This window comes from Ursus maritimus, unplaced genomic scaffold, assembly GCF_017311325.1.
Source record: "Ursus maritimus isolate PB19 unplaced genomic scaffold, ASM1731132v1 scaffold_33, whole genome shotgun sequence".
Lineage (NCBI taxonomy): Eukaryota > Metazoa > Chordata > Mammalia > Carnivora > Ursidae > Ursus > Ursus maritimus.
The window spans coordinates 11,191,885-11,212,356 of record NW_024425897.1 but is presented as its reverse complement, the minus strand read 5'-3'; the positions used below and the strand labels follow the sequence as shown (position 1 = coordinate 11,212,356).

Here is a 20,472-nt window from a genome sequence, read left to right as displayed (position 1 = left end):
TTTGGTTTTTTATGGGGGTTTCATTACATAGGCATGAATGATTAATTAAACCATTGGTCAGTGGCGATTGATTCAGCCTCCAGTCCCACTCTTCTCCCCCAAGGTCAGGGGGTGGGACTAAAAGTCCCCCCCTTTCTGTGGTTGGTTCCCTATCCTTACAGGATTTCCCAAAGTCACCTCATTAACATAAATCCAGTAGTGATGGAAAGGGAGTTTTTATGAATAACAAGACGCCCATTTCACCTTTTTTGGCTGTCAAGTGATTTGGGGAGCTGAGGACAAAAGACCACGCAGTATAATAAAAGATGCTCCCATGGCTCTTGTCACTGAGGCAGTTCCAAGGGTTTTGGGAGCTGTGAGCCAGGAACCACGACCAATTATTTATGAGAAATATGTTTTGCTCATATGAATGACCAAATATATATTTTTTACAAATTACAGTATTACAGTCGTGTGCTCGCTTCGGCAGCACATATACAGTATTACAGTTGTATATCAGGAATGACTGCTCATAGAAGCTGTCACCACCATTTAAGGCTCTTCTGCCCCTCTGTTGCAGTGATAAGGCGCCGGCTGCCCTTCTGCGCCTGTGCTTTGAGTTCAGCCAGAGCCCCGTTCTGTATGCTGCAGCCATCCAGCCCGTCCTTTACGTGTGTTACCAGTGACTTCACTTTCCTCACTGGCTGAGAGAGGTGTTGGGAGGAAAGGAGAGGTCACAGGGTCACATGAACATGAAACTGATGATCCATAATCCCTGGGGAGTGCAGCTCTAGGAGAGTGACATGGAGACCACCCTTTCTCCATCGCCTCTACCCTCTCTCTGCGTGTGTCTGGCTTTGTGTTTGGTCCGTGTGCTCTCCCCAGACCCCTCTGGCATCTTCCTCTTCTCCTCCCCTTCTCCTGAGTCATTTTACTGTTTATTCTGGCTAACAGCACCCTCTCTTCCTCTCTTCACAGAAACCATTCCAAAATATTTTGGTATTGTGTACTTAGCCACAGTCTTGGTCTCTATTCTCTCCCTTTTTTTCTACTCTTGGTAAATTGGACTGTCTTAGCTCAGCCTGCCATCACAAAATACCATGGACGGGAGTGGCTTAAACAGTAGAAATTTACTCTCTCACAGTTTTGGGTGCTGGGAAGTCTGAGATCAGGGTGGTAGCACGGTCAGTTTCTGATGAGAGCCCTCTTCATGGCTAGTAGACTGTGTCCTTACGTGCCACGGAGGGAAAGCAAGCTCTCCAATGTCTCTTCTTATAGGGGCACTACTCAAATCAGAAGGGCTCTACCCTCATGCCTAATTATCTCCCAAAGGCTCCATCTCCAGATGCCTTCACTTTGAGAGTTCGGACTTCAACATATGAATTTGGGTGGGAGACACATAAAATTTACCATTTTAAGCACTTCTAAGTGTACATAATTCAGTGGTATTAAGTACATTCATAGTACATTCCATTACCAATGTCTGTTTCTAGAACTTTTTCATTGTCCCAAACAGAAACTTTGTACTCAGTTAAACAATACTGTTTTTTTCTCCTGCCCGCAGCCTCTGCAGCCCTTAGTCACCACCGTTTCTGTCTCAGTGAATTTGCCTATTCTGGTACTTTTTATAAGTGGAATCATACGACATTTGCCCTATATTTTTCAAGAGGTATCTGGATTGTAGCATCTATCGGAGTTTCATTTCTTTTTAAGGTTGAATAATATTCCATTGTATGGATGTATCCACATTTTGTTTGTCCATTCACCTGTTGATGGCTACTGGATTGTTTCCCCTGGGTTGTTGGCTATTGTGAATAGTGCTGTTGTGAACGCTGGGTGTACAAGCATCTGCTTGAGTCATTGCTCTCCGTTCTTTTGGGTATATAGCTAGGGGTAGGATTGCTGGATCATATGCTCATAAGTGTTGAACTTTTAGAGGGATTGCCAAACTTTCCCACAGTGGCGATTTTACATTTCCACTAGCAGTGCAGGAGGATTCCAGTTTCTCCACACCCTCACCAACACTTATGCACTTACTTATTTGTTTGTTTGTTTGACAGCCAGCGAGAGAGGGAACACAAGCAAGGGGAGTGGGAGAGGGAGAAGCAGGCTACCCGCCAAGCAGGGAGCCCGATGCGGGGCTCCATTCCAGGATCCTGGGATCATGACCCGAGCCAAAGGCAGATGCTTAATGGCTGAGCCAGCCAAGCGCCCCAACACTTACTCACTTTTGATGTTAGCTACTTTCATGGCTGTGAAGTGGAATCTCAGTGTGGTTTTGATTTGCATTCCCTAATGATTAGTGATGTTGTGCGTCTTTTTCACGTGCTTCTTGGCTATGTACGTAGCCTCTTTGAAGAAATGTTTATTCAAGTCCTTCGTTCATTTTTACATTGGGTGGTTTGTTTTTTGTTGTTGAGTTGTAGGAGTTCTTTGTATATTCTGGATATTAGACCCTTACCAGATATATGTATTTGCAGATATTTTCTCCTGTAGATTGTATTCTTTTTTTTTTATAATTTTTAATTATATTATGTTAGTCACCATACAGTACATCCCTAGTTTTTGATGTGAAGTTCCATGCTTCATTACTTGCAAATAACACCCAGTGCACCATGCATCACGTGCCCTCCTTAAGACTCATTACCAGCCTATCCCATTCCCCCCACCCCCCGTAGATTGTACTTTCACTCTTCTGATATACAAAAGTTTTTAATTTTGATGAAGTCTAGTTTATCTATTTCTACATTTATTGCCTTTGTTTTTGGTGGCCTATCCAAGAAGTCATTGCTGAGTCCAATATTGTGAAGATTTTTTCCGGTTTTCTTCTAAGAAAAATTTTAGGTCTTTTTTTTTTTTTTTTTAAGAAAAATGTTAGGTCTTACGTTTAGGTTTTTGATACATTTTGAGTTAAGGGTTTTTTTGAATCGTGTAAGCTAAGGGTCCAACTTCATTCTTTTGCATGTGGTTATCCGTTTTCTCAGCACCATTTGTTGGAAAGACTGTCCTTTTCCCATTGGGTGGTCATGGCACCCTCATGGACATCTGTCTCCTATTTTATTTTATTTCATTTCATTTCAGAGAGAGTGAGTACGATTGGGGGGGGCAGAAGGAGAGGAAGAGAGAATCTTAAGTGGGCTCCATGCTCAGTGTGGAGCCTGATGTGGGGCTCGATCTCATGACTCTGAGAGATAACCTGAGCCGATATCAAGAGTCGGTTCCTTGACCAGTTGAGCCACCCAGGCACCCCTCTCCTCTTTTAAATGACAGAGGTGGTATAACACTATGAGACAATGTTGGAAAACAGGGAGGACAGTTATGATCCCTTCACACTGTATGACTGTGAGTGCGTGCTCTTGGGCTTTATTTTTCATACATTCACTTACTGTCTCTCTTTTGTGTCATGCCTTTTTACCTTCTGTGCATTGCTAAATGTGCTGATTTTGCAAGCCTGCATGGAAGTACTTTAAATGGCTCTGCTACTACGCGGTGGACTGTGGTGCACCGGTAGATTCCGCCGTTGTGAATTATGTTGTAGAGCACGTCTTTGCACATAGGCTTTTTCATTAGGGTGAATGCCTAGGTATAGAATTGCTCTGTGAAAGGGTGTGGATGCCTACCACGGTTTACAGCACGTGTGTGGCTTCTGAAAGTATGGTACCCATTTGTAGTTGGCGTTGTTGAGTACATGAACCACACTGGGTACTGGCAAAACAAAAGTTGTTATAGACGAGCGTGATTCCCTTTGTATTCACTCATTCATTCAACAAATCTTTGTGTTCCATCTACATGCCAGGCCCTGTTGAGATACTGGGGATCCACTAGGGAGTAGACCAGAGCTTCTGTCCTCAGAGATCTTCCCTTATTAGTGGGGGGGGGACGGACATAGAAGAAACAAATGGACACATGGACATGTCCAGTGGTTGAAATGCCATGGAGAAGGCTTAAACAGGTGACGGGCACAAATGTCTGGGCCAGGGTAGAGCCAGGCTGGGACTGAGGCAGTCAGGGAAGGAAGGAATGTATGTCATTCAGTGTCACCTGAATGATGACTGAAGGAGCAAAAGGGTGTGCCACAGGGGCAGCTGAAAGGAGAGCAGTCCAGGCAGCGTCTTGAGATGGACAGAGTGTGCTTGCGCCCTTGTGGCTGGAGGTGCAGAGGGCAGAGAGGTGGGAGCCTTGGAGGACCCCATTAGTCTGGTCCTGTCCTCTGAGTGAGGGTTGAGTAATCCGTGTTCTGATTTGGTCGCTCTGGCTGCTGTGGAGATACATTGTGGGTAGGCTGGAGCGGAGGCAGGGGGACTGGTGGGAGGATCTGATAGTATCCCAGCAAGAGAAGGTGGTGGCTTTGGTCAGACTGGGAGCTGGGGGTGGGGGAAGGGCTCGATTCTGGGTGTGTTTTGAGGGGAGAGTGGACAGGATGCACTGAGGATTGGGTGGGGAGAGGTGGGAAAGGATTCATGATTTCTGACTTGAGCAGATGGAGGGGTGGAGTACTCTTTGCATAGAGCTGTGGAAAAAATCGGGAACAGCTAGACTCTGTTAATTCAAGTTGTAACTTGCTTTCCTTTAAATGCAAGTCTGCTTCAGCATTTTTCCCATTTGTTCTCTGTTTATACTGGCTCAGAGTATTTGTAAATTTCACATGTACACTGAATGGCATGGAACAAGGAATCCATGCTCCTCCAGAAACAGGGCTCCCCGCCTTGTCAAACCACCAAGACGCCCTGCCCTTTGAGTAGGCGCCAAGGTAGTCCGAGTGCCGAGAGTAGAGCTGCTTCCAGGAGTTTCTTTTCAGGAACCCATGTTGTCCTGGAAAAGCTCTGGGTTTATGGTCAAAGTGCCTGTTCAATTAGGCTGCCCAGGCCTGCTGTTTGGCCTTAGAAAGAAGGGTGGTTGACCCGGGTCTCTGCAGAGAGCTGGCTGTGAGTGAGCAGCACAGAGGATAGAAGCCAACCAGGTGTGCCTGGAGCTGTCACGTGTTCTGAGTTTGTGTGGCTCCAGATATGTTGTTTTTGTGTCCTCATTGTCAAAAAGGGAACCACCACCTTCTTCAGAGGCACTTCTTAGCTAGGGGGAGGAAGGTGTGTCGCATCTAAACCTAAAGGTACCAGGTGACATGGAGTGTCAGGTGTGGGGTGGGCAGCGCGTAGCTGTGCAGCCTGCTGACTCCAGGGTTTCCCGTGAAGACGCAAGTGATTTGAGTTCCATGCAGGATGACATCCGGTGACAGACTCGGCCTCGGTCTCTAGCGTTTCCAAGGTGTCCTTTCTTCCTTGACTGCTGGACCTGAGGACAGAGATGCATGGGGTGGGAAAATTGGCCTGATGGACATGGTGGGCCCTTTGGGGAGGAAGCAGTCGTCCTGTCCCTCTTCCTGCCAGCCTCTGACGTAACTCCACGGAGAGGGGTGGGCCCACGTGATTGAAGCTGGCCCTCCTGCCAGGTGCGAAGGGCTCTCCGCAGCCTGGAGTCGGGCACCTGGGGGTGCTGAATAAACCCAGGCTGAGTGGGCAGCAGATAAGTGGTTCAGTCCTGAGGCCCTCCATGTGAAGCAGCTGCCGTGGCTGCCAGCCGAGAGCAGGCCTGGCTGTTCCGCCTCACCCGAGAGCAGGAGAAGCTCTGCATGGGGAATGTGGACTTGGGTTTTTCTCCCCAGTAACAGAATTTAGAGACTTTTCTGTGGTTTAAAGCAAACTCTTCCAACTCTTGTATCGTGAACATTTTGGAACAGAGTAGAAAAGTTGAGAGAATAGAGTTACACCCACATGCACACCTCTTGATTGAACAGTTAATGTTTTATCATATCTGCTTTATCTCTGTGTGTATATATATACATATATTCTTAAAATTTTTCTCTGAACCAATTTAAAGTACATTGCGGTCATTATGAAACTTCAACTCTAAATAGTTCAGTTTGTATCCGAGCATAACAGCTTGGTTTTGTTGTTCAGTTTTGGCCTGGCCATGGGGGCTTCTGGCAAGGTCTGAGGCGGTCAGGGACCAGCAACGTAGACAATAGGCCTCAGTCAGGAGCAGCTGGGCCCGCATCCACACTCACTCCCTGCATTAGCACTGCTTTCTTATTTCTAGCCTCAATTTAGAACCTTAAAAAATGTATGGTGCAGCATTCCTGTTTGTGAAAAGGAATGAGGACAGACCAGCCTGGGCCCGCGCATTGCCCTGTGTCCTTGTGCCTGCCCCCCGCCCGGAGCCCTGCCGGCCGGCACGCAGCGTGCCCCTCTGTGCTGTGGTGTCCGTGGCCCTGGACGGTATTGCCCATGGTCTGCACTTTTTACAACCGTATGTAATTACTATAGCTTTATTCTTCTCCTCTATAAACAGGCTGCTATTACCCTCCTCATAGGGTTGTTAGGTGAGGAGGGCAGATGTGTGAATACCTCATCCCGCGCCGCAGGGAGTAGAGTCGGTGCATACAGGCACACCTCATTTTATTGCGTTTTGCTTTATGGTGCTCCAAAGGTAACTGCGTTCTTTTTACAAATGGAAGGTTGGTGGCAGCCCTGTGTCCAGGAAGTCTGTCAGTGCCATTTTTCCAACAGCGTTTGCTCACTTTGTGTCCCTGTGTCATACTTTAGTAATTCTCTCTATATTTCAGATGTTTTCATTCTTACATTTGTTACGGTGATCTGTGATCACTGACTACAACTTGCTGAAAGCTCAGATGATGACTACCATTTTAGCAATATTTTTCAATTACGTACATTGCCTTTTTAAAAAGATTTTATTTATTTGAGAGAGCATGAGCGGAGGGGAGGGTGAGGCAGAGGAAGAAGCAGACTCCCCACTGAGCAGGGAGCCTGACATGGAGCTTGATCCCAAGACCCCAAAATCATGACCTGAGCCAAAGGCCGGCAGGCTCTTAACCAACTGAGCCATCCAGGTGCCCCACGTACATTGCTCTTTTAGACATAATGCTATTGCATATTTAATATGCTAATATATAGTATAACATAAACATAACTTTTACATGCACCGGGAAATAAAAAAATTCCTTTGACTTGCTTTACTTGTGTTGCAGTAGGCTGGAACCAAGCTCAGCCATATCTCTGAGGTATGCCTGGACTGTTTTATCTTACCTCATAGGTGCTGAGGAAATGGGGATGTTGAAGTGGGCAGTCAAGTTGGCAGGAAAGTAGATCCCCTTGCCCGCTCAGGTACAGTTTACTTTATAGCCCAGCTCTGTCCTCAGAGAATCTGGGGCTCATTCAAGGGCGGGAGGGTTTAACAGGGGCTTCAGGACTCCCACCTGGGAGGAATTGTGGCAGCCACCCCACCCCACCCCCAGTCGCTCAGGCTATGCCAGAGCATGGCCAGCCCCAGGCCCCCCTACTCCAGCCTTTGCCTCTTCCCTGCCTCCCCCAGCCCAGGGACAGCTCTGTGCCTGTACCACTCACCACTTGGGAACTGCCTGCCTCCTGAGGCTTTGAGCAGCCAGTGTGTGGAAGAGCCCAGGACTCTGCCCGAAGAAGATGAAGAACAGGACAGAGCTGGGCTCTGGGGCTGGAAGGAGTCCAGGGAGGCTGACTCAGACATCTTCAGGGCCCCATGTGGAGCTTTCTGCTAGGCTGTTCTGCCCCAAATCACTTTGTTTCCTTATCATGCTTCAGAGCACCCCTCCTCTGGGCCCCCTCTTCCCGGGAGCTGCTGGTGGGAGTGCTGAGAAACATATGCAGATTTGAGGGGGCAATTTGGCAGGGCTGGGAGAAGCTTTCAGGTGAAGAGATCTCCTGAGGGCACATCGTGCTTGTCCTGGCTCCTTGGCCAGACTTTTGTGAGGCTGCTGACTTGCCCACGGCTTCTTGTGCCAGCCGTGAGACACCAGCCATCACTGGTCTTCCTCAGGAGGCCTCTGCTGGCCCCCAGGGAATGAGAACTAGCAGACAACACCTGCCACCCCTGCCCCACCGTTACCTTCCTCCCCTGGCACAGCAGTGCATGAAATTCACTCAGCAGGGAGCTGCAGTGGCTTGACTGACCTGGGACCCCTGTCCGCAGGTGCCGGTGGCCAAGTAGCCTGGGAGCTGCAGAGCCTTGAAGTGGCACTAGGTGGCACTCTCACACAGGGGAGTCCCAGCAAGGTGGGAGGACCTAGTGTGACGGGAAGGGACCTCATTCAAGGTGGGAACATAAACTTACCGAAGGGTTTTTGTTTTTCCCAGAAATCATTTTTAACTATTGTCTGGAACCTAGAAGCCATTTCCTTACTGAAACATATGAGGTGGAAGTCAGGCTGGAAGGCTGATCTCAGGACAGACCTGTGGGGTGGTTCATGTTTGCTAAACACCAGTCTGCCGAGAGGCTTAGTATGGTTATAAGGGAACTCTGGTGGATGTGGCGTGGCTCTGTTGCTCATTTTACAGGGAGAGCATTGGTGCTCCGAAGGCTGCTCAGCAAATGAGAACCCGGGCTTTTGTTTTCCTGCCCGAGTGTAACTTGGACTAGGCCTGGTCTGGAGCTTTGGGGAAGTCAGAATGGTCTTCCAGGATCTTTCTGGTTCTGGAATTTGGTGTTGCCAGAATTCTGTGTTATCTTCCCGTGCTTTAAAGCCTTTTTATCCCATCTTCACGGTGTGTTTGCTTGGAGCTATGGAGGGTCAGTGAGGCTTAGAGAGCTCTGTGGGCCCAGACTAGGAGACTTCGAGGTGCAGCCCTTGTTGGCTTTTCACCAGCCGTGTGCTGGAACCTGAGCCCCAGGGGGCTGGAGCCCTACAGAGCGCATCCCTGCTGCTCTGTTGCTGCTATGCGTTGTAGGTGTCCAATATTACGGAAGTCCATGAGGAGGGACCCTGTCTTCTGGCCTTCTCCCCACTGCAGCATCCCAGGTCTGTAGCTTTTCACAGAGCACTTGCTGGGATGGATCGAGATGAGGAGGACAGGTGTGTCTGCACAGCACCATGTCCTGTTCCAGGCTGCCTGGGCCCAGCTGTCCATCTCTTTACAAGCCAAAAGGCTCTTTGTTCCTGTTCCAGATGTTGCTTTAGAAACCAAATCCTCAGTTGTGGGAAGAAGCTAGGGCTGTACCCTTGATCAGTAGCCTAGAGTGGGAACACTGAGCCTTCTGAGGCAGTCTGACCGTTGTCGGGGGGCGGGGGTGGGTGCTGACATACCCAGATGCTAATCCCGGCTCCCGAATTCCACTCCCTGTCTTTGGTGTGCCTGTCAGACACTCTGTCTCGCCTAGAAAATGTTAAGCTGGTTCCCTCTCTCTATCCCTTGTGGAGAGATTGCTTGGTGGGCAAGGGATAAGGTGCTGACCTCCCAGGCTGGGCCCTGCCATCTAGTGGGGTAGAGGGACACTGCACGAATTCCCAGCACGGATTTTTCAGGGTCCGAGGCCAGAGGGGACCTTGCTTCCTGGGGCTGGTTTCTTGGTCTAGGCCAGATTTTGTGTCTCAGGGGTTTTGTTTGGTAGGGGTGTGTCTGCGTGGAGGAAAGGGGGCGGGGGTGGGAGTAGGGGCAGCCTATACCTTCAGGATGGGTGTGGGAAAGAGCCAGGACTTAGACGCCTTGTGTGTGCTTCGAGGGCTAGAAAAGGTGGCTGGAGGTGGCTTTCTGCTCCATCCCAGGAAGCTGGCCCTGGGTGAGGTCAGCCGCTCGTGGAGGCCTGGGTAGGGGCCTGGGACTACCCGGGTGGGGATGGGCAGGGAGGACGGACGGGCCCCAGGCCCAGGAGGTGTCGCCGGGAAATCCCGTGACCGGAGGGGCTGGTCCCGGGGCGGCAGCCCCTCCCCTTAAAAGGGCCCTGGGCGCGGTGGCGGGGCCTGGCGGGGGGAGGAGCGTGTCGGTCCGCCGGCGTCGGGTGTCCGCCCTCTGCCTCTGCCCCCGCCCCCGGGCGGTCTGAGTGGCCGGAGCTGAGTCCCCGCCCGTCTATAGGCTTCCTCCGCCGGGCGGTGCCTCCCCGAGAGTCGGTGCCTGAAGCCCAGCGGGACCGGACCGCCTGCGGGTGAGTGAGCCGGCGAGCGCCCGGGGCCGGAGCGGGCGTCCTGGTGCCCGTCGCCCCCTAGAACTGCGGGACCCTGGGCCGGAGAGCCCACCCCACAGTCTCCATCCCGCTGTGGGCTTCTGCTGCCCCACATGGTGGCTCACGGGCCGCGCGGGATGAGCTCATTTCCGCCGCGTCGGGTAGCATCTCCTGGCCCTCCAGCCGAAAGGGGAAACGCTGGGCTGGGGCTCCGTGTCCCCTCCTGAGCCCAGAGCTCCGGGTGGTTTCCTCAGTGCTGCCCACGGGGTCTGACCGGCGCCAGTCCGGGAGGGAGGCGGCCCTGTTCCTGGGTGGGACCGGGGGTGTTCCCAGTCCCTCAGCCGAGGGGCGGACAGGGGTGACACGCTGCCCTTCGCAGAGCCCCATCCCCGAGAGAAGGTTCCTTTCCTCTGGGAGGTTTCAGGAAGTCCGGAGCTGGGGGGAGCACCTCCCCACCCTCCGCCCGCCCTTCCCTGGCTCCCGGCTTTACAGAAGCATCTCTGGGCCCTTGTCTTTGCTTCCTCTTCTCTTGCCCAGAGCTTCCCCAAGATGGCTCGCCCGCTTCACCTGGGGAGAAGCCATTTTCCCTGTGCCCTATTCCTGAAGTTTTGTCTGCTTCTAGCCCTGGAACACAGGGAGGGAGGGTTGGTGGCCCCCGACTCAGCGGCCTGCGCGTGCTTCAGGTGGGCTGGGGGAGGCAGGCGGCCCCGCCTTCCAGGGTGGAAGTGGGCTCGGAAAGGCAGGTGGACTAGGGCCTGGGGACTCCGAGGCTTTCTGCTGAGGCTTCGGGAGGAGTGACGCTGGCGCCCAGTGAGAGTTCCGCTCAGGGAGCAGGAGCAGATTTCTCAGTGTCTCTGGCAGGACCTGTGCCTGGCTGCAAGGCCCTTGGTGCTCAGGGAGTGCTTGTTAGGGGCAGACAGTCCCGACTCTGTCCCTGCCTTCCTGGCTTTGCCAGAACTCAAACCTGAATCCCCCGAAGTCCAGGGGAACTAGGCAGGAGACTGTCTCCTGCAGTCCCCCTGCCCCCACACCTCTAGCAACCGGTAGCTGGTCTGGGTCCGTTCATCTGACTTCAGTTGGAATGTTCCATTCCACTGAGGGGGTAGTATTGCCTTCACCACAGGCTGTGAGGGGTAGATGGGGATGTTGAACACTGCTCAGGTGTGAACCCCCAGAACAGGACATCCAGACAAAGGTGACCCCCCTACCTGGTCCTGTTGGGCCATTGCTCCTACTCAGTGGCCACTGCCCCCATGGTTTGGGCTTTTTCAGAACTGCTGCCTCTACTCTGTGCCTTCCATCTTGCCAGTGGGAGCAAACCTTCCTCCCAGAGTGTGGGTTTGGAAACGGAGGCGAGGTGTTGGGAGTCGGGTCCAGGGAATGAGGCTGCACCAAGGTCTTGGGTGGAAGTGAGGAGTGGTGTTTCTGAACAGAGTAGGGTTCTGGCCCAGGGTCACTGCTATGATCTGAGCCTCAAGAGGGTGAGCAGGAGGAGTGACCCTTCCCATTTTCCACGTGGGGACACTGATAGCCACAGGGCACCTGTGACTTGCAGGGCCTCTCCCAGCTCTCAGGGCCGGCAGGGCAGCTAGGATTGCAGTAATTGGGTTGTCCCCATCCCCTACCAAAGCCTCTGAGCTCTCCTGTTCATTGTGGCCGGCCCTTAGGCCTTGTGATAGCTTCAAACTCCTACTCGTCACGGCTCACAATGCTTCTCCACAGAGTATTCTTGAGACTCGGGAGAGAGGGAGGGTGTCTGTACTTCCCCACCTCAGGGTACTCTCCTTGCAGTTTCCTCATCAGGGCCTGAGCTTCTAGTCGCACTCCAGGAGCCAGAGAGCAAGCCAGAGAGTGAGAAAGCTCTGGCTTGGGCTCCAAGGGTCATTGCAGGTGTGGGGGCAAGTGGGGCACTGAGATGGGGAGGGCAGGAGCCCCGTTTGCCTAGGAAGTGGCTCAGCCTTCGGGAAGCAGGAAGGAATGAATGACCCATAGGGACCCCCTTCCCTCCATCCTGTAGCTTTGAGCTGGACAGAGGGTGCCAGGCCTGTTTCCTGGGGTCAAGTGAATTCATGTCTGCTCCCTGGGGACCTTTTGGGGTCCGTGCATGGTGATTTGGAAGAAGCTTGACAGTCTGGTTCCTGTCCCATATCCAAAGAGGTAGTAAGAGTGGTGATGGAGACAGGACTGAGGGCTAAGGACATCCTGCCGGCCCTTTGGGGCAGTTTCTAGAGTCTCTATGATAGCAACAACTTGGGCTGGCCCCCTTGAACACCGTGCACTGCAGGAGAAAGGGTGAAGACCCACCTGGCCGTGGTGGGCTGTGTGGCCTAGCCAAGTCCCTGGGCTGGAGGCCCTGGGGTGAATGAAATGGGAGAGGCGCACACAGGAATCTGCTGTGAGGACGGGAGGTTTTGGGCCAAGCTCGGCTTGTGTAGGAGCTCCTGCAGATGCCTTTCTGGCAGCACGCACAGTGGTCGTTGCCCCGTGCGGTAGAATAGTGAGGAAAATGGGCAAGAGGTGACGGGGGCTCCCATCCTCTCCCGCAAGGCCTCACTGGCCTTCCTGTGAATCCCAGGTGTGCACTCAGTCCGAGCTTTCTAGAACAGGGGAAAGAGTGGTTGGAAGCCAACCCTGTGTGGGACTCTGCCTATCACCCCTCGGGGCCTGTTTCCTTGGGGCGCTGACAGGGAGCCAGTGTGGTGGGCCGTGGAGGGGCAGGGTGTGTGCTCAGTTCATGGGCGGTATAGTTGAGGTGACCTGACTGTCATGGGTGGGAAAGTTAGGAGGCTTAGCCTGCGTGGGGGCTGTCCATGGGTCCCTGGGCCTGGCCCTTGGGACGGAAGAGGTTTGTGTCCATACCTGCTTCTGGGTGAGGCCGGGTGGTGGGCACTGTCCCGCCTGGCTCATCCACAGTGAGCTGTCCTGCCACTCGGGCGAGCGGCCTGGGGAGACGAGCTCTGCTGGAGGGCTTCCCAGGCCTTGCCGCTTACTTGGTCTGGATATCCGCGCTTACTTTCGGACCTTAGTCATCTCGGCTCCCACTGCACGCTGCCCTCCCAGGGGCTGGCATTTTCACCTTGGCGGAGGTGGCTTTGCCAGGCATCAGACGTTTCACCCTCGTGGGGGTGGAGCCGCGTCTGAGCGGGGCCTCTTGCTGTCAGTCAGTTGGCCGTGTGGGGGTTCAGCATTGGCCTGGGACCGAGTCCGAGGCTGGGTCAGTTCTCTGCCTTGGGAGCTTCGCTTGGGGCCCGCATCTCTGCATCTAAAGATGGTGGCAGGCGCCTGTTGAGGTTGGAGGCCAGGCTGGGTGGGGCCTTAACGATCCCTGGGCTTAGACAGCAACAACTGTGGAATGTTTGTTCTCCTTCCCTGTTATCTGTGAGGGCCTTGCGGAGGCGGGGCGTGTCCTCCCAGATGGCCAGGCAGGGCCACAGTGCTGTCCAAAGCAAAGATGGGGGGGGCTGCTTTGGGCTTCAGTCGTGGTTGGTTTTCCCTCAGGTCAGGTCATGTGTGTGCTCATCTGGTGAGGAGGCCTTGTGGGGGTTGGTACCGGGGATGGGAGGCTCGGAGGCCCCGGGGGGGCAGTAAGGAGAGAGCTGGAGCAGGTCGGATGTCCCGCGTCTCACCCGCTGTGCCTCTCCTGCCTTCCTGCTCTCTCATTCCTCAGATGCTACTTCGTCACCTGAATGGAAAATGGGTCAGGTCCTGGCGAGGGAGGCGCTGCCCGAGCTGCAGACAGGGCGACGCTGGGCGCCCGCCTGGAGCACAGGGCTCAGATTCCCACTTGTGCTTCTTGGGCTCATAGGCACCTGGTCCTTTTCCTGCCATCAGCTCGCTGGAGTGGGCAGGTGGCCGAGCCTGGGGACAGAGTGGGCGGAGGGCAGGGGCTTGTGTCCCGGGCAGCAGGCCCCTGCCGCTTCCTGAGCAGGTGTCTTTGCAATAGCCCCGACCTCTAACCTGCGCCCCGTGAGCCAGCGGGACCCAAGCAAGCTGGGAAGCGGCCCACCAGCCACCAGGCGGCCAGCCCGAGGAGTGGTGACAGCGCAGGAGCTCCTGGCTGGGGGGAAGGGAGGAAGGAGGAGAAACAAAGGCGAGTGTGCCTGGCGCCGCCCACCATGTGTCAGTCAGAGGCACGGCGAGGACCTGAGCTCCGAGCGGCGAAATGGTGAGATGCTGCCGGCCCCGTCCTAACCCCACTGTGCCCCGCCACGACCTCCGGAAGGTCAGAGTTCACGTCCAGCGGCCCCGCGGTGGAGGTGGCGGCAGGGGGCCGGGGGACCAGCCCCCGAGGCTAGAGGGGCCCGGCCCAGGGGGCCTGAGTCGGAGAGCCCGCTTCAGGTACCTGGGGAGGCGGAGCGGGCTGGTGGCCTTGTGTCTGCTGCACCCTGATTGCTGCTCCCAGGCCCCCACCCCCGAGTGGCCCCCCCCACCCCCGCTAGGGGAGAGGTGCCGCTCTTCCGGGATTGGTCCCTGGGCTTCTGCAGTGATCAGGGCGGGTGGGGGAAGCCCTGGGGACAGCAGGGATTTGTTCAGCTTTACTCAGCCCCTACCCCCTTCCTGGACCTTTTGAAAACACGGTGGGGTGGGGTGGGGGAGAAGGAACACAGGGAGCCTGGCGAGCTGTGGAAAGAAGCATCTTCCATTGCCATCATTGAACAGCAGGTGCCCAACTATCAGCTTGGTTCTCCCGTTTTTTCTTTTTAGTATCAGCTGAGATGCCTCTTTGTTCCTTGGTTTGCTCAGCAACCGGGGGCAGAGGACAGGGCTTCTCTGAGCACAGAGGCGCACAGGGGAGCCTTAGATTATCCGGTTGAATGCAGTCTTTGCAGATGAAGAAACGGAGGGCTGGGAACCTTCTCAGAGTGGGCGGGAATGTGGTCTCCTGGTGGCTGCACTGGGCCTCAGGAGCATTTTCTAGTGCCTAGGCATGAGACCAGGGGACTTGGGTGTCACTGCTGTGTCTCAGGAGGCCAGGGTTCTGGTGGAAAGGCCCACCCAGCCTCTCAGATCCCCACGAGGCTGAGCCTGTGCTGAATGCACTGAATTTGGGCTGGTGGGGTCTGGGGAGAGACCCACCACCTTTGCTGAAAGCAGGGGCCTGGCTCAGGCGTGCGGCCCCAGCAGACCTGGGAGGTGGTCTGAGGGCTGGTGGGGAGGTTGCCCCCACCACCCTCTGGGTCTGTCTGGAGCACCTGGTCTGCTGTAGAAGGAGCAGGCGGGTGGATGGAGCTTTAGCCGTTTGGGGTGCGCGTGTGCAGGGGCATGTTCGCGGGGCTTTTCCTTTGGGATCTTGTCGGGCCCGATCCCTTCATCTATCAGAGGAGGAGACGAGGCCTGGCGCCAGGAAGCGGTTTTCCAGGAGCCCGCGGTGCAACGGTTGCCGTAGCTCTCACTGCTGCGCTGCTGGGGCCCAGCTCGGACTGTCTCCTGGCGCCGCTGCGGCCAGAGCTGGCCCCGGGAGAGGGGGCTGTGAGGCAGGCTGTGCACCCCGTCTTCCCTGTGCTGCCCCCGATCCCCAGTCCCCCTCCTCTGGTAGGCAGGTGGGTGAGACTGGGCTGGAGTCTGCCGAGCAAAGGCAGCGGAGCCCCCACCTCAGCCTGGGGTTGCCTCGCGGGACCACGGCCGGTGCTGCCCGAGTCCATGGAGAGGCAAGCTCGCCGAGGGTCACGCGGGGCCTCCAGCCCCTGCCCGCTGACCGGCCGTGCACCACGTCGGCTCTGCAGGTTGCACTTCCCCCAGCTGGCCCTGAGGCGGAGGCTGGGACAGTTGAGCTGTATGTCCAGACCTGCCCTGAAACTGCGCTCCTGGCCCCTGACGGTCCTCTACTACCTCCTGCCCTTTGGTGCCCTCAGACCGCTCAGCCGGGTGGGATGGAGGCCCGTGAGCAGGGTAAGTGTGCACAGGCTGCTGGTCCGGCTCCCCCCTCCCCACCACGGGGACGGAGGAGACGGTTGTCAGATTAGAGCCGATGGTGTGGGTGCTGAGCCCTCCGGGATGGTCATTCTGACAGACAAGTTGGTTGGGAAGGCCAGGCTGGTTGTACACCGGGGGCTTGCTGTACACTGCCTCTTCTCCTTGCCTGCATTCGTGCCATTTGGGGGCTCTGCTTCTGGAAGGAACCCACACTGGGCATTCAGAAAATTGTGTCTGATTTCCCGTGTTTGGGCAGAAGAGAGCTTAGAGGTGATTTTGAGAAAGATGCATATTAATGCCTGGATGCGAGAGGGTGACTCGGGAGGACTGGTGCCTGTTTGGGCCCCGTAGGGTGTGGATGGACTTGGGATCCCCAGGCAGGGCTGGGTGAGGGCCGCCTGGCTCTCTGGCCCTGGGCTCTCTGGGCAGGCTGACCCCAAGCAGGGAACCAAGTGGGCGTCAGCTGGGAAGGGTTTTGGGCGCCACTCGGTACACTGTAGAGGTGTTTAAAGTTGGAATGAAATTGCCCTCACACCCGGGGGACTTGGTGTCTAGGTCGGGCTGACAGGCAGCAGCTGCCAGTTGGAGGCAGGTCCTGCTGTGGCAGCGGCACCTGAGCTTTAAGGGGCACCCCCCTCCAGGTCGCCTGGCCCTGAGAGTTTGGCTGGGGGTGCCAGGAGACAGCAGGGAGTGGTGGGGGAGGCCAGGGGGCGATTCCTCTCTACTTCTGGGAAGCAGCCCCAGGTGCCCTCACAGTGGAGTGCCTCAGAGCCCAGGCGGCCCGGCAGATTGGCTCTGGTGACCGGGGTACCGCGCATCTGCATGCGATAGTCCCAGAGCTGGTGTGGGGGGTTCCCTGTGCTTCCCGTTGTTTGGACCAGAACGCGTGTTTTGGGCTGTAGGCTTCCCCGCGCCCCCGGGGCCTCCTGCCCCTTTCTGCCACAGCCTCTCTGTGCAGGGAGCAGAGCCGGTCACACCCCGCCTTTCCTAAAGAAGGAAGACTGCGATGGCCAGTCTGTCCTTGGGGACGTGGGGCACTTGCTATTGGACCGGTGCATAAAGTGACTGAGACCCCTGAGTTTAAGTCACTGTCAGTCTCGGCCAGTATTCGGTTTGCGAGAGTGTTTGGGAAGCTCAGTCTGGTTCCTAGTGGGCAACAACCACATCACAAAGCCGTCTCGGGGTGCCCAGGTCTCGGGGGGGTGGGGGTGGCACGCGGGGCTGTGCACTCATCTGCCTGCCTGTGGCCCGCAGGTGGCCCTGTACAAGTCGGTGCCCACGCGCCTGCTGTCGCGGGCCTGGGGCCGCCTCAACCAGGTGGAGCTGCCGCACTGGCTGCGCCGGCCCGTCTACAGCCTGTACATCTGGACCTTCGGGGTGAACATGAAGGAGGCCGCTGTGGAGGACCTGCACCACTACCGCAACCTCAGCGAGTTCTTCCGGCGCAAGCTGAAGCCGCAGGCCCGGCCTGTCTGTGGCTTGCACAGCGTGGTGAGGCCTGGCCCTGCCCCCCACTCCTCCCTCCAGAAATGGGATTCCTGCCCCTGCCTTTGGCAGTGAGTCCCAGCAGTCTCCGCAGGTGGCCCGTGGGCACTCCTCCCAGGCTGGGCCCCCAGGGAGGTGGAGACCCTGCCCCGAGTCCCCCTTCCTCTCTAGTAGCAAGCCTTTCTTGGCCCTTCCAGATCAGCCCATCAGATGGGAAGATCCTAAACTTTGGGCAGGTGAAGAACTGCGAGGTGGAGCAGGTGAAGGGGGTCACCTACTCGCTGGAGTCGTTCCTGGGTCCACGCACTTCCACAGATGACGTGCCCTTCCCACCAGGTGGGTCATTGCCTGGTGGCAGCCTTGCGACCCCGTGGAAGCGTGGCTGGGCTGGTCGTCAGGGAGGGGGACGGGAATGCGTCGGGGAGGGAAGGGCCAGGAATCGCTGCATGGAGCTTTGGGGCCTCCCTGAAGCCCATGTCCAGACTGCACGGGCTCAGTGCTTGTCTGAGAACCTGGTCCTCGTGTCTGCCTCCCGCAGCCACCCCCTGCGGCTCCTTCAGGAACCAGCTGGTCACTCGAGAAGGGAACGAGCTCTACCACTGTGTCATCTACCTGGCCCCCGGGGACTACCACTGCTTCCACTCGCCCACTGACTGGACCGTTTCTCACCGGCGCCATTTCCCAGGTTGGCCAGAACCTTACTTTTTTTGGTATCAAGGGAGTGAGGTGCTGAGGCTGGGGGGTGACTGCTTTAGTCTGGCCGGGTGGGGGCAGCAAGGGGTAGCCTGGGGTCTAGCCCACTCTGTATTCGGATGGATATGGGTGGACGTGGGGCTCTGGGAGGCTGGTGCTCTTGCCGGGTGGGGAATGGCAGTGTCCCTGCCCCACAGGCTCCCTGATGTCCGTGAACCCCGGCATGGCCCGCTGGATCAAAGAGCTCTTCTGTCACAACGAGCGGGTGGTCCTGACTGGGGACTGGAAACATGGCTTTTTCTCGCTGACGGCCGTGGGGGCCACCAACGTGGGCTCCATACGCATCTACTTTGACCAGGTAAGCAGAGCCAGGCCCAAGGGCTGGGCCACTTGGGGTCCCCCCACCCCTTCTCCTGTGGAGCCGGATCTGCTGGGACTGTAAGTTCTAGAAAGGCATGTCCCTTGCAAGGCCTGGCTCTATGGAGCAACTGCCCTGAGGTGGGGCTGGGCCCTGGGCTCCTACTCTGCCAGCCCCCACCCCAGATGTGCTCATCACTTGCTCATCTGAAGATGGCTGGACAGGGATGGGGTTCACCTCCCAGCCTGCACTTTGTTTCTGCTGGGGAATATGGCGCTCAGGGTGGGGCGTGCTGATGGGAAGACGAGCGTCTGAGGGGGTGGCTAGTGCCCACCTTTCCCCGAGAAGGGGGGCAGGGCTGCCTTTCTTGGTGTCAGCTTGTGACTGCCCCTTGCCGCCTCTGGGTGGGGTCTGATTCCGCTATGTGCCCCCGGGTCCCTGTTCACAGCTGGTATTGGGGACTGTCTGGTTAGGCCTGTGGGCCGAGTCGCTGTCCCCAGCTCCCTTTCCAGGCTGGGTTGGGGACAGGCAGCAGAGAGGTGTCCTGGGTCCAGGAGCAGACTCCACACGCTCTGCCCCGGGCCTCCTGCAGGACCTGCACACGAACAGCCCGCGCTACAGCAAGGGCTCCTACAACGACTTCAGCTTCGTGACACACGCCAACAAGGAGGGCGTCCCCATGCGCAAGGGCGAGCACCTGGGCGAGTTCAACCTGGGCTCCACCATCGTGCTCATCTTTGAGGCTCCCAAGGACTTCAACTTCAAGCTGAAAGCGGGACAGAAGATCCGGTTCGGAGAGGCTCTGGGCTCCCTCTAGAGCCTCCTTCCTGGCGGCGGCTAACGAGGGAGCTTTTTTAAACAGAAACGGGAGGGTCTTTTACAGGGAGCCTCCACGGCTGTTCAGGGAGGGGACAGTCTCAGGGCTGTGGGGCCCGACCGGGCAGGAGCTGGGTGACTAGCTCCTGCCGTCCCGAGGTGTGGATGAGGTCAGAGCCCCTGTCGGCCCTGGCCCTACGTCGTCCCTCTTCCCACCCTGAAGAGAAAGAACGTGCAGGCCAAGATGATCTCAAATTCCCTTTTGGAGAGTTTTTTAACCTACTGTATAAACGGAGACCCTGCGTCTCCTGGCTGGGTGTTCAGTTGGTCTTGATTGCTGTTGTAAGACAGAAGTGGTTATATACGTTCTTGCTGCTCTCATTGCTTTTCAGCCTCCCCCTCTGCCTCCCCTGCACTGATTGGGCCGTGCTGCCCCCAGAGCAGCGCCATGTGGCCTTTAACACAACTGCTTTCTGTTCCCAATTCACCCCACCCTGCTCGTTTGGGAAAAGCTGTCTCTCTGCACTTGTGGCTGAACACATCATCCTTGACTCCACCAGCATCTTCTGAGGGGGACTCATGGCATGGCGCTTTACAGGCCCCAGTACGTGACCTTCCAGAGCTGGCGAGTCCTCTTTCCAATACGCAGGACCAATTATTGAACCCCCCCCGAATGGGGTCCAAAGTGAATGGACAGGCAGGTAGTGGTGGCCTGGGAGGGGCGAGCTCGTCCCCTCCTCAGATCCAGACCCCCAGAAACATGGTAAGTTGCTGCTATTGATTCAGGGGCTTGTGTTGGAGGCAGAGGAGCCTTAGTGTATTGGGAGGGGGGCAGGTCAGTGCCTACAACACCTGTCCCCAGGTAACAGGTACACAGTCCTTAGGGAGCCACTGACAGTGGGGGCCAGGGTTCAGGTTTCCCGGGGACGCTGTGAATTTCTCCTGCAGGAGAAGCCATTTGAACTCTTTCAACTGTATCAGTAGCACAGTATTTTTGTATGAAAAGTGGGAGACTTCTGAACAGTAATTCATTTAATTGCAACATTTTGAAATAAAAAATAAAACTCATCGCAGCTTTGCGTTCTGTTCCTGGAGGTGGGCTGCGGCCGCCCTGGGGCAGTGACTAGCACAGAGCCCGCCGCAGGGCCTGGACACGGGCGGTGCAGGCATGGAGGGGCTGGCGTCGGGCCTGTAGCTCAGAGGCCAGCTGCTGGATCTGCCGCTCCACCTGGGGGGGGGGGGGG

At 56.1% G+C, this 20,472-nt stretch overlaps 2 protein-coding genes across 4 annotated transcripts in view; one reads left to right on the top strand and one right to left on the bottom strand.

Annotated features, from left to right (window-relative positions):
- Window positions 1-20,296, top strand: part of PISD (phosphatidylserine decarboxylase) — a 42,051-nt gene extending 21,755 nt beyond the window's left edge. The window contains exons 2-8 of one of the 3 annotated variants that reach the window (XM_008710588.2): window positions 13,907-14,128; window positions 15,687-15,852; window positions 17,131-17,367; window positions 17,559-17,697; window positions 17,900-18,046; window positions 18,252-18,412; window positions 19,005-20,296. In XM_008710588.2, coding sequence (XP_008708810.2) covers window positions 14,079-14,128; window positions 15,687-15,852; window positions 17,131-17,367; window positions 17,559-17,697; window positions 17,900-18,046; window positions 18,252-18,412; window positions 19,005-19,229 — 1,125 coding nt within the window. In that variant the 5' untranslated portion in view covers window positions 13,907-14,078 and the 3' untranslated portion in view covers window positions 19,230-20,296. The remainder of the gene's footprint in view (window positions 1-13,906; window positions 14,129-15,686; window positions 15,853-17,130; window positions 17,368-17,558; window positions 17,698-17,899; window positions 18,047-18,251; window positions 18,413-19,004) is intronic. The other 2 variants (XM_040619765.1, XM_040619764.1) reach the window with 2 other exon arrangements.
- Window positions 20,246-20,472, bottom strand: part of SFI1 (SFI1 centrin binding protein) — a 79,988-nt gene continuing 79,761 nt past the window's right edge. Inside the window, 1 exon segment of the mRNA XM_040619763.1 lies at window positions 20,246-20,456. Coding sequence (XP_040475697.1) covers window positions 20,352-20,456 — 105 coding nt within the window. The 3' untranslated portion in view covers window positions 20,246-20,351.